Source organism: Rhinoderma darwinii, chromosome 1 (genome assembly GCF_050947455.1).
Source record: "Rhinoderma darwinii isolate aRhiDar2 chromosome 1, aRhiDar2.hap1, whole genome shotgun sequence".
Lineage (NCBI taxonomy): Eukaryota > Metazoa > Chordata > Amphibia > Anura > Rhinodermatidae > Rhinoderma > Rhinoderma darwinii.
The window spans coordinates 294,242,785-294,254,989 of NC_134687.1; the positions used below are offsets into that span (position 1 = coordinate 294,242,785).

Below are 12,205 nucleotides of genomic sequence, written 5' to 3' on the forward strand. Positions count from 1 at the left end.
TTTTCCGATTTAAATCAATGGGCGGATGTTTGAAGGCGTTCTGCTTCCGATTTTTCGGCCTGAAAAATGGCCGAAAAAAGGCCGTGTGAACATACCCTAAGAGTATTAGGTGGCTAGACGAGTCTGATAGAGAAAAAGCCACTCTTTGCTAGAAACTCTCTAAAAGAGGGGTGACCCGAGTAGGCATGCATGGCAATCAAGATATGCACACAGTAAATACTGTTAAACTATGGCATCATGTGTCACGAACAAAAATATATATTAAAAAATATAAAATTAAAATGAATAACGAAAACATCCTAGAGGAATAAACATACGAATTACAATTTTTGGTTTAAACCAGGGAAAAGGAGTGTGCCCAAGGGTGTAGTCACACGTGGCGTATTTGCCCTTTTTTTCTGCAGCGTATGCAATGTGAGGAAAATATTCTCCAACTTCGATATAGTTCTTGGGTGGCGGAATAGATTTCCCATAGGCATCCATTGTAAAGTTTTCCGCAGTGGAAAGTAAAGCAAGTACACCACTCGTGACTGCACCCTAGTCTACGTGAAGCCTGTATGGCATTACACGCTCCATATGACCGAGGTATTCTTCCCTGGAAACAACTCTGAAAACTGTACTGTAGAGAACCATGCAACGGTGTGATCACATGACCAGGACAGCGTTCCCTCCACTACAACTAAACAGCAATGGTTTCCATTCAGCATACGAGAGCGGGATCTAGAAAACCGCGGAGACCAAGAATATCGTTTAATAAAAAGAATAGATTTTCTAATGAACTGGAAAACCTAGAATCCTTCTTTAAACTTTTGGAAGAATGGGAAAAACTAACACAAAGGCCACGCAAATGCAGATTTTGGAAAGTGAAAAAGCAGATTTAGACCATGTGCAGCAAACCGTTAGCGCCGTTTGGGTGCAGTTTTTGGAAAATCATTCATGCAAAACGAAAGATCTTTATCCCATCAATAAGGGCTCGTCCACACGTAACGGAATCGCTGCAGAAAATTTCTGCAGCAATTCCGATGAAAGTACCAGACTTTCCACTGCGGAAAAACCGCACCATTTCCTGCAGAAAACAAGACATCTCCTCAGAAAAACACAGCAATTCTGTCCACTTTCCGCCGCAGGAATTGACATGCTGCGGTCCGAAAAATACGCCCCGCAGGTCAATTTCTACTCTGAATTTTTACGCAGCGTGTGGATGACATTTGTTAAATCTCGCCCGCTTTGCCGCTACTGTATTCGGCTGCGTGTTTCCTAACCGCAATTTCGCTTCGTGTGGTCAAGGCCTGAGAAGCTTAGACGAGGCCACAAAGAAGCTACCGGAAGAAAGCGGCCGTGAGCCGTTTCTTCACTATATCGGTGTCTAGAAAAGGTAGGTGCCTACCACCACGCAATAAGACAAGTTCCCACAGGGGTTGTGACCCAGCTTTCCCACTAACATTTTAGGGCCTGTACTATGGACGTTTCGAAACACACCTGGTCCCCATAGTACTGCAGGTTATAAAGCAGCTATATAAAGCCTGCATGAAGCCGCCATTTACGTTACACACGCTGCATAATAACATCTAGTAGGTTCATATGTAGCTGCTAGAACTAGTTTCTGTCTCTCAACCTCCAGTACCAGACTAGCGTGGGGTAGACGCAGAGGAAACCTCCCTCCCCCTCTTCCTGCACATAACCAAGGAAACTGTAAACACCCTGCAGGCAAAGCTGATGCTAACTGAAAGGGAAGTAACCAGGCCCAGCACACCCTGGATACAGAATACCAACATACACCCAGCACACCCTGGCTACAAATTGCCAATATACACCCAGCCCAAGCTCAAGGCTCGCAACTACTTTCTGTGGGCGTGTCAACGCTAAATGACGCACCTTGGCGGGAACATTATGGGCGGTATCTACTCTTTTAGCCCCGCCTTCCGCTCTAGATGAGCTGCTCAAGCAACCAATAGTCACCGGTTACCTATGCGTCATCAGCCCGGTCGCCATTTTGAGACTCTATATGAGGCGGTCGCTTATACTTCCTTGGTTATTGCGGCACCTCCTCTACGAAGCGGGTGGTTCTTGTGTGTGTCATGGAAGGGTGAGTTACGGTACCTGTGGTACACCTGGTCGGTCTCTAGTGGCAAGGCCGTAGACTAGTATTCGTTGTGGTAGGCAGGGAGTTAGAGACTGGTTGGAGGCGCTTCGGGCAGGATGTGCGGGTATATTTGGGGTTTGGTAGTATTTGGGGTATGGTTATTGGTCCTGGAGTACTTGTGCTGGGTGTAGTATAAGTATTTTGTGGTGTGTCGGCAGTTTAGTGTAACTTCGCTAAACTTCCTATGTGTGGAGGATGTGCACGTCGTGTGGGTAGGTGATGTGGCAATGAGCGCTAGTACTCCAGCGGAGGGGGATTAACCCTTCCTACACACCCCCCCCCCCACCCATGTGTGCTGAGGGTTCTGAGCGATCCTCCAGGAAGTGCTCAGCGCGTGGTTTCCATCTTGATTTGCATACGTGGTGTCCTGTGTTCTTCCCATTTACCTGAGGCACGGCCGTACTTGGGCTTTACCGAATGTTCCCCGTAACTGTTTCCTAATGTTTAACGCTTGACTACGCCTGGCCCCGTGCAAAGTTCATCCTCCAGCTGGGTTTATTACTCGCCCCCCCCCCCCCCCACTCCGGCTTCCGCCCCATTGTCTGCACACACTCCTACGGTGCTCGTGATCGCTTGCTTTATGGTATCTCTTTTGGCTGGGGTCTTGAATACTACTCCGATAGCAACTTCAAAGGATTTGGGTGGCTATTGACTTATCTCATATTGGTGATTGATCCCCTCCATTGCCGATTGTTTGCTCTTTTATGCTCCACCCATTGTAGATATACTGATGAGCTTCATTTACAAAGGGCTTATCCAGCGGCTAGCCTTAAAGGGATAGTATCACCCTTTTTTTCCTTCAATAAAGGGTTTAGCTCGGTGTGGGGGTTTTAATTTCTTATTTATATTTGACCCTACACTAACTCGTTTCTCTTCTCAAACTGCTAGATCTTGAGTTCAGATGGCTGCCTGTAATTCTGTTTCAGCAGCTGGCTAACTTTTTTTTTTTTGTTTTGTTCAGCCTGTGGCTAGGGGATTCATTGGGGTGGTAATGCTGTTTGCATGCCAGAAGTAGCCACGGAGTCTAGCAATTGTGTTTAAAACTATTGTAAGCACTATTTTATGTAGGTAAGGCTAAAGCCTTATTCACATCTGCGTCTGGACTCAGCACATGGGTTCCGCTTGTGCTTTCAGTCAGGGGAACCCATGAACGGATTCCAAACGGAGACCATAGGTTTCTCTTTACATCACCATTGATTTCAATGGTGGCGGATCCGGTGCAAATGGTTTCAGTTTATCACCGTTTAAGGATACTGTTTTGATGGCATCAATACTGTAGGTGACTGCGCTATTCATTCCGTGAAAACAGAACCCTGTCATAACGGTGACAAACTGAAAGCATTAGCACTGGATCCGTCACCATTGAGATCAATGGTGAGGGAAGCTAAGGTTTCAGTTTACCTTTCCGTTGAAGGGTTAACTGGACCGAATCTAATGACGGAACCCCTCAACGGAACGGCTACAGCCTAAGCTGACCCTAGATGTACATTATCACTAATTATAAAACGCTAGATCTGTGGTACTAAGAATTTGGTGCCAACCAATCAAGTCTGCTCCATCTGTCAAACATTATTATTTTTTCAATGTTTCAGTCGTTGCTAGTAAGCCTGTTTTACTAGCAATTGAAACGCACAATAAGCTCGACAGGAAAAATTAGACGCTGCTTTTTGCATGTGCCCTTTTCCTGATGGTCTTTTAATGTGCAAAGTAAAAGTGAGCAGCTAGCTAGGGGTTATCTGGTTAAAATGGGCCGAGTCCTACATACTTCAGGCTTATGACCAGTTACAATTCTACCCCATACTTCTACTCACCACTCAGATAGTACAGCGTTCATGGTTTAGAAGAGTTCTCCTCTAGGCAACCTGTTCTTTTACCATTGCATCCAGTACTGCACATGCCCACTTGAGTGCTTTGTAATGGGGAGCACTGTCCTCCTGAAATGTGATGGCACTTGAGAGGAGGTTTTGTCTTTGTGCAGCCAGGTGAGCTGATGCTAGACAGGAGGGCATTGGAATTGTCACATAAAAACCTCAGTAGGCTGTGTATGGTGGGGCATAAGGTTAAGCACTTATTCAGATGGCGTGTTTGGCCTGTTAAGCGACCACGGTTCAAGCAGCCGGTGGAATTAGTTGTTTATGATAGAAGTCCCTGGGGCCTCTGCGGGAATACTGAAAATATGAATACAGTACAGCACCATATTCCTTCAGGGAGGCACGGACTCCACACCATACATAACTAATGCTAGGAGCCTGGCTCCCTGTACTGTGCTAGGTTCAGGACACTGTCTGTAGATCACAGACAAAACATGGCAGTCTGAATAAGGCCTTAGGAGTATGTGTTAAAAAGCAAAAGGAAGTGTTATCTGGTACGATGCCATTTCGCCTTTGTAACTTTGGTTTGAGCAACTGTAATTGTATAGACGTGGAGGCATTTATAACTTTTCTGCATGCAAAATTGCTTACTCATATCCTGTTACCATGTTGGACTGAGATTAGCTTGTGAAACTTGAGTTCATGTAGTTTTCTTCAGGCGGCTTCAGTCTTTGCCCTGTGCTTGTGCATACTGGGTTTGGAACCAGTTTGTCTACTGTAGTGACTGGTAACAGTAACAAAGCATTTCCTGTAGACTGTCCTATGGGTGGGGGTAATAGCTAGTTGCAGTATGTCCCTTTTCATATATATATATATATATATATATATATATATATATATATATATATATATATATATATATTCTCTGTGCTCCCGATGTCCCTCCCCAATGTATATTTACTGCTAGCCAGTTGGTGACTATTGGCTTTTATCTACACTTCTTAGGTTGCACTGACAGTTGATGGTAGTTCCTTACTATGCAGATAATGTCTGGATTCAGTGTTGCATTTAGAATGTTTCCATTAAAAAATATCATGTTGCTCATTGACTGAACAATCTTCTTTTACCTAATATGTTGTCTTCTCTGTTTACAGCATTGTTCAAGATATAACAGTTGGTACTAAGGTAAGAACCTTGCCCTGTCCTAATTTTTGTTATAAAATGGCAATAAACAGTCCTTGTGTTAGTTCAATGTCCTGTAAAATGTAATTGTGTAACTTGTGTAGCACAAGTTTGGCACTGACTTAATCGACTAGAAGACTGCTTTGTGTGATTGAGTACAGACTGCTGGGGCTAGGATGGCTGCCTTGTTACTATGGCATTAGTAATTATCGCCCTTGGTTGCCTGCCAAGAATGTGCTCTGAAATGCCTGTATTTTGCGGTTCAAGTTATCAGATGCAGCATGTGGCCCTTCCGGTTACCATACCTTAACACGTGTGCGGATGATGTCTGGATATGGGGAAACACTCAAATGCCAAAACCACAGCCTGATTTTGCTACATATAGCTGAAAATGGTGTTTCTGCTTTAACCCCTTCTCACCCCTGGACTTGCTCCTAGGTCATGATGAGTGCATTGTTCGCTCTCCATGACCTAATAGTACGTTGTGGGTCGAACAGCCGTTCCGGCCCCCCTTCCTGGCACATACAGAAGCTGTGGCAACTGCTGTCTCGTACTTCAGTTGCCGCAGCTCCATCAACAGGGACCGATCACGGTGGTCCCTGCTAATTAACCCCTTAGTGATCAGTTTCTTAGGAGTTAAAACCTTGACGTCCCGCAGCATGATCGTGGGTGCCGATCCGATTGTTTCTATGGCAACCGGTGGCCTAACAATGGCCTCCAGCTACAGTCTACAGAAGCCTAGTTGGTCCTAACAGTCAGAGGGCAGCACGGTTGCTCAGTGGTTAGCATTGTTGCCTTGTTGGGTGCTGGGGTCCTGGGTTCAAATCCAGCCAAGGACAAAATCTGCATGGAGTTTGTATGTTGTCTCTTTGCATGAGTTTTCTTCTGGGAACTCCTCCCACACCCCAAAAAACCTACTGATATGGAATTTGGATTGTGATCCCCAAAAACATACCGATACAGAGTTTAGACTGTGATCCCCAATTATGTAAGTGTGAACCTCTGCAGAATATGTTGGAGCTATAAAAGTAATAGAAAAAAATAATTAAAAAGGCTTGACGTCGGTTTCTGATAGCTCTAATAGACTGCACAGCGCATGTAGTGCAGTGTATTCGATTTGCAATCAGGGCCTCCTGCCTTAAAGCCCCTAGTGGGACATAAAAAAAACCTATCGAAAAACGTAAAGGTAATGTGTCGCTAGAATTTTTTTTAATTTTTTTTTTAGTTAAACAGTTAGGCCTCATGCACACGACCATAAAAACACCCGTTATTGCGGGTCGTTATTACGACCCGCAATAACGGGCCCATAGACTTCTGTTAGCCACGGGTACCTTCCTGTTTTCTCACGGGAAGGTGCCCGTGCCGTTAAAAAAAAAAATAGAACATGTTGCAGTGCTGCTATACTTTATAATGGGAGCACGGCTTGGAAAAGCGGCCGGCTGCCCATGACCGGCCGTGCTCGTAATTACGAGCACGGTCGTGTGCATGAGGCCTTAGTGTAGAGGTGATTAAACATTGTTCTAACTTTAATTTTTTCAAGAGTCAGGAAATATTATAAATTAGATTCTAATTTATAACCTTTCCCAGCGCTGATCACTAGATGGAGCAATTCCCAAAATTGCAGCATTACATGTGGTAAAGCAACCACATTGCTTTATGCTGCAAAATTTGAGAATACTCACTCGCTCTAGTGAGCTCACAGAATCCCCCCTCCCTTATCCTGGCTAGTGCCAGGAGAAAGGAGGGGATTGAACGTTCAAACCTCCTACACTGTGCCGCCATTTTTTGAGCGAATACAGTGTAGTAGGTTTACATACAGTAGTAATCACACACTAAAACACGTACATACACAGACCTAACTTACCTGCTCCTGCCGCCGCCGCTCCCTCCGGTCCGTCCACTCCGTCTGCTACCTCCGCTCCAAGTGCACAAGTCCGGAAGCCGCGACCGGAAGTAGTAATCTTACTGTCCGGCCGCGGTTTCCGGTCCACAAGAAAATGGTGCCGGACGTCGCTCGTCCGAAGACCTTCAATTTGGACTGTGTGGGAGCAAATAACACAAATTTTTTTTTTAAAATAAAAACACTAAAAGCAAATTGATATATAAAAAAAAAAATTCGTGACACGTCCTTTAAAGGACAGTTGTCGCGGAAATTTTATGTTTTTGCTTTTAGTATGTTAAAAAAAAAATTATACAGAGATGGAATACGGCACATACATCCCCATAGTGAACGGGAGCCGTTCCATTCACTATAGCGTACGCCGTCTGTGTGGGAACGGGACATGCGCCAATCCCACATAGGCCAAAACGAAGGTTTTCGGGCAAGTGACATCCGGCGCCATTTTCATGTGGACCGGAAGCCGTGGCTGGACAGTAAGATGACTTCTTCCGGTCGCGGCTTCCGTCCATATGTTCAGAAGCAAGGACTAGGATCGGAGCGAGCAGCAGCAGGTAAATTATGTTTGTTTATGTATGTTCATGTTATACTGTGATTACACTGTATCTAATCCTCCTACACTGCATTTGCTAAAAAAAAAATTGCGGCACACTGTGTAGGAGGTTTGAACATTCAACCCCCTCCTTTCTCCTGGCAGTAGCCAGGATAAAGGAGGGGGTATTGTGTGAGCACTGGGAAAGGTTATAAATTGGAATCTAATTTATAATATTTCCTTGTGAAAAAATTAAAAATATTAGAACAATGTTTAATCACTTATACACTGTTTAACTAAAAAAAAAATGGCTTTAATGGCTATGTTCACCTATGACTTTTTTTTTTAAATATGATTTCAGTTTGGCTCAACTTCCCAAACATTTTCTTAAAATGTATACTTTGAGATACAGCTGCTCTGTATACAGGGTACAAGGCAGCTGTAACATTCGCTAAAACCTGAATCTGTCAGGTCAGTGGGACTGGCTGGTTCAGTGATAGATAACAGGCGAGACCAGCTAAGTAATGAACTTAGATGTGGTTGATAACCGGTGAATCCTGCGTGTCAGACATTCAGGACCCACTGACACTGAACCAGTCAGTCCTGCTGACCTGGTGAACACACACAGGATTCAGTGCAAGATGCTTCCCTGTGTACAGGATACATACAAAGCAGCTGTAACTATAACTGGACTTTTTTTTTTTTTCATGTATTCAGGAAGTTGCACCAATCACATGGATGCACACTTAAAAAAAAAAAAAATGTCAAAGGTGTACATAGCCTTTTAAGGAGTTTTTTTTTTTTTTAGCAAAGGTGGAATGTGTAAATGCTGTAGTCAGTCCAGTTTAGTGCAGACTCTTCTGTTAACGCTGCAGCAGTTCAGGCTGAAGTTCGGTATATATGTGTATATCACTATTAGGGCTTATTCAGACGAACGGGATATACGTCTGTGATTTTCACGCGCGTCGCACAGACCTATATTAGTCTATGGGGCAGTGCAGACAGTTGCGTGATTTTTACGCAGTGTGAGTCCGCTGTGAAAGTCACGACATGTCCGTTCTTTGGACGTATTTCTCATCACGCACCCATTGAAGTCAATGGGTGCGTGAAAATCATGCGCACCATACGGAAGCACTTCCGTGGGACGAGTGATTCGCTCAACAGCTGTCAAACTATGAATGAAAACAGAAAAGCACCACGTGCTTTTCTGTTTACAAACCGCCAAACAGTCATAATGATGGCGGCTGCGCGAAAATCACACAACCACACATCATATACTGCTGACACACGTAGCTGTTAAGTGCCTTTTGCGTGCGCAAAACGCACACGCTCGTGTGAATCCGGCCTCACTGTGTTGCTGTTTTTATACTTGTGGGGGATGACTTTTCTTGTTTGCATCTGTTAACTGTTCAACCAGTGTACTGCTGTATGGCTCATGTCACCCATAGAACCAATATGCTGGCTTCTGACTTTCATTTGGAGCTCCTAGCGAACACTCTGGCAGCTCATTCAGGATGTTTAAAAAAGTACAGAAGGACAAAAGAAAAGGTTCTCAATCTTTCACTTTACCCCTCAGATGGTCATAATCCTGCCCAAGGTGAATTTAGTTTACTCCATAGGCCAAGGCTCCTGAATGCTTTCAAATCAGTTGTGTCAATGACTCCTGTAGAAGTGTTAATGCAATGTGTCTACCTGGCATGTAGTTGGCAGGTAAGTTTTAGCATTGCTTTTTACGGCAACCTGTTTCAGCCATTGATTTGGTCCGCTCTTGTTTGGGAGTGCCTGCATTACTGCAATCCTTTTCAAGCCTTGGAATGCTGCCCCGCCCTGCATTTATTGCAGGTTTATTCTAGGTGTAGTCATGGGTTTCTTTTGTTTGATTTATGGGGAGGAATAATGCTATACAGTTCACTGCCTCAGGCTCTTCACCTGGTAATTGGGGCTAGTTCCTGACCACTCAAGGTATTTGGTTAATATGCCTGTCAGCTGTTTCTATAGAAAAAACGAACTAAAATAGTATTCTGTCCTTATTAGATAAGGAATGGCTAAGAACTGAAATAAAGTAGTAGCCTCTTGTAATGATCAAATCTTTCCTGTATAATAGAATGATTATGCAAAGATTCTAGCATCTCCTTTAAAGGAATGTCGCTAGAATTTTTTTTTCAGTTAAACTATTAGTATTTAAGTGATTACACATTGTTATATTTTTTTTTTATTCACAAATCAGGAAATATTATAAATTGGATTCTAATTTATAACATCTCCATGTGCTGGGCACTAGAGGGAGCAGTTCCCAAAATTGCAGCATGGTCAATGTGGTAAATCGACCGCATTGATTTATGCTGCAAATTTGGGGTGGTCACTCTCTCTAGTGTCCTCACACAATCCCCCCTCCTGTTTAGTGCCAGGAGAAGGAGGGGTTTGAATCTTCAAACCTTCTTCACTGTGTGCCGCCATTTTCTGAGCGTCTGCTGAGCTCTATATCTAATCCTCCTACACTGCAGACAGTATATAATACACTAACCTAATACACACATCGCATACACTAACGTAAATTACCTGCCGCCGCACCTGAACATATGGCCGGAAGTCGTCATCTTACTGTCCGGCAGCGGCTTCCTGTCCACGTGAAAATTGTGCCGAATTTTGCTCTGCGAACTAGCATGCACCATTTCCACACAGACTGCGTACGCTTCCGAGAATGGCACGGCTCCAGTACGCATTCTCTATGGGGTTGTATGTGCCGTATTCCATTTCTGTATGTGACGTTAATCGACATACAGATGAAAATTAAATTTCAGCCCCCATAGAGAAGTAAAAGTAAGAACCATGTAAGAAGTAGAACATGAGAGCACATATGTTAATATATTAAAAGCAATATAATAAAAAAAACAATACATTTTATGACTCCTTCCCTTTAACCCCTTACTGACCAGCCCATTTTAAGCCCTAATGACCAAGCTAGGGCTATGTTTGTTTTTCTATAGTCTCATTCAGCTTTACCTTTTTTTTTTTAATTTTTTTCGTCTACAAAGATGTATGAGGACTTGTTTTTTGCGGGATTAGTTGTACTTTTTAATAGCACCATTTTTGGGTACATATAATTTTTTTATTAACTTTTTGGGGGGATTATAAAAAAAACAAATTCCACCATTGTTCTATGCGTTTTAAATTGACGCCGTAAATAACACGTTACCTTTATTCTATGGGTCGGTACGATTACGGCGATACCACGTATGTAGAGGTTTTTTATGTTTTACGACTTTTGCACAATAAAAACACTTTTGAACTAAAATTATTTGTTTTTACATCGTCGCTTTCCAAGAGCCGTAATGTTTTTATTTTTCCATCAATGTAGTGATTTTTTTGGGCTTGTTTTCTGCGGGACAAGACGTAGTTTTGATTGGTACTGTTTTGGGGTGCATGGGACTTTTGATTCGTTTTTATTATGACTTTTTTGGGGTGCAATGGAGAAATTTCAATTTCGCCATTGTTTTTTGCATTTTTTTTTACGGCGTTCACCTTGTGGTTTAAATTACATATTAACTTTATTAATGGAGTCATTACGGTCGCGGCGGTAACATGTGTACCTTTTTTATTTATTTTTTTACACTTTTAATAAAACCACTTTTTATGGAAAAAATGTTTATTTTTTTACTTTTTTATTCTTTATTTCACATTTATTTATTTCATTAGTCCCACCAGGGGACTTAACTGTGCGAACTTCAGATCGCTGCTATAATGCTTTGGTATACTTTGTATACCAGGGCATTATTGCCTGTCAGTGTAAATCTGACAGGCAATCTATTAGGACGTGCCTCCGGCGTGTCCTAATAGGCATATGTCCAGGGCAGAACTGGGGGCTTTCATCAAGCTGCCGTGACAACCCATCGGAGACCCGCGATTGCATTTGCAGGCCGCCGATGGGTGACAGAGGGAGCTCACTCCCTCTGTAAACAAATTAAATGCCGCGGTCACTAGAATGAAGCGCTCGTGCGAGCGCTCAGCTCCTTCATGTGTTGGGCTTTTTCTGGAAAGCCAATGTATCGGAGTACGGGCTCATAGACTTTCTATTGAGTCCATAAACAGATACATTTATTTCCGGAAAAAGCCGAAGCGGCTGAGCGCTTCAGCCGCTTTCTTATAGTGATTGGAGGCAGTCTCAGTGCTCGGACCCCCACCAATCCAAGCTTCTGATTTTGTCAAACTTTCAGCAACACTTTAAGGCCATGTTTCGTTTTTTGCAGGCAGAATATTCTGCCCCAATTCCACCTGGAATTTTGAGGCAGATTTGGATCTGCCTGCACACCGTTTGCCCGTGGCCATTGAGCGCCGCGGGCAAAAAGCCACAAAATACACTGGCTCCCTTTGGTCCAGCGATGTAAACGCCCAAAGATAGGGCAAGTCGCTTTTTTCCCGCTCGTGGGAAAAAAACTCCTTCGCCTCATTGAAATCAATTTGGAGGCATATTCGGCAATGTTTTGGCAAGTTTTCCGATGCGGTTTCCGCGTCAAATGTTTAAAAAAGTGAACAGGGCCTAACTTTATTCAGCGGGTGGTTATGATTGTGACTATATCAAATTTATATACTGTTTTACTACTTTGACAAAAACGTTTTTGTTTTTTTTTCATATTCCTGGG

At 43.4% G+C, this 12,205-nt stretch overlaps 1 protein-coding gene across 2 annotated transcripts in view; it reads left to right on the top strand.

The window, feature by feature from the left end:
* The first annotated feature begins 1,954 nt into the window (after window positions 1-1,954).
* The window catches only part of PTBP1 (polypyrimidine tract binding protein 1), a 31,538-nt gene continuing 21,287 nt past the window's right edge, over window positions 1,955-12,205 (top strand). Inside the window, exons 1-2 of one of the 2 annotated variants that reach the window (XM_075825354.1) lie at window positions 1,955-2,086; window positions 5,109-5,139. In XM_075825354.1, coding sequence (XP_075681469.1) covers window positions 2,079-2,086; window positions 5,109-5,139 — 39 coding nt within the window. In that variant the 5' untranslated portion in view covers window positions 1,955-2,078. The remainder of the gene's footprint in view (window positions 2,087-5,108; window positions 5,140-12,205) is intronic. The other variant, XM_075825355.1, reaches the window with a different exon arrangement.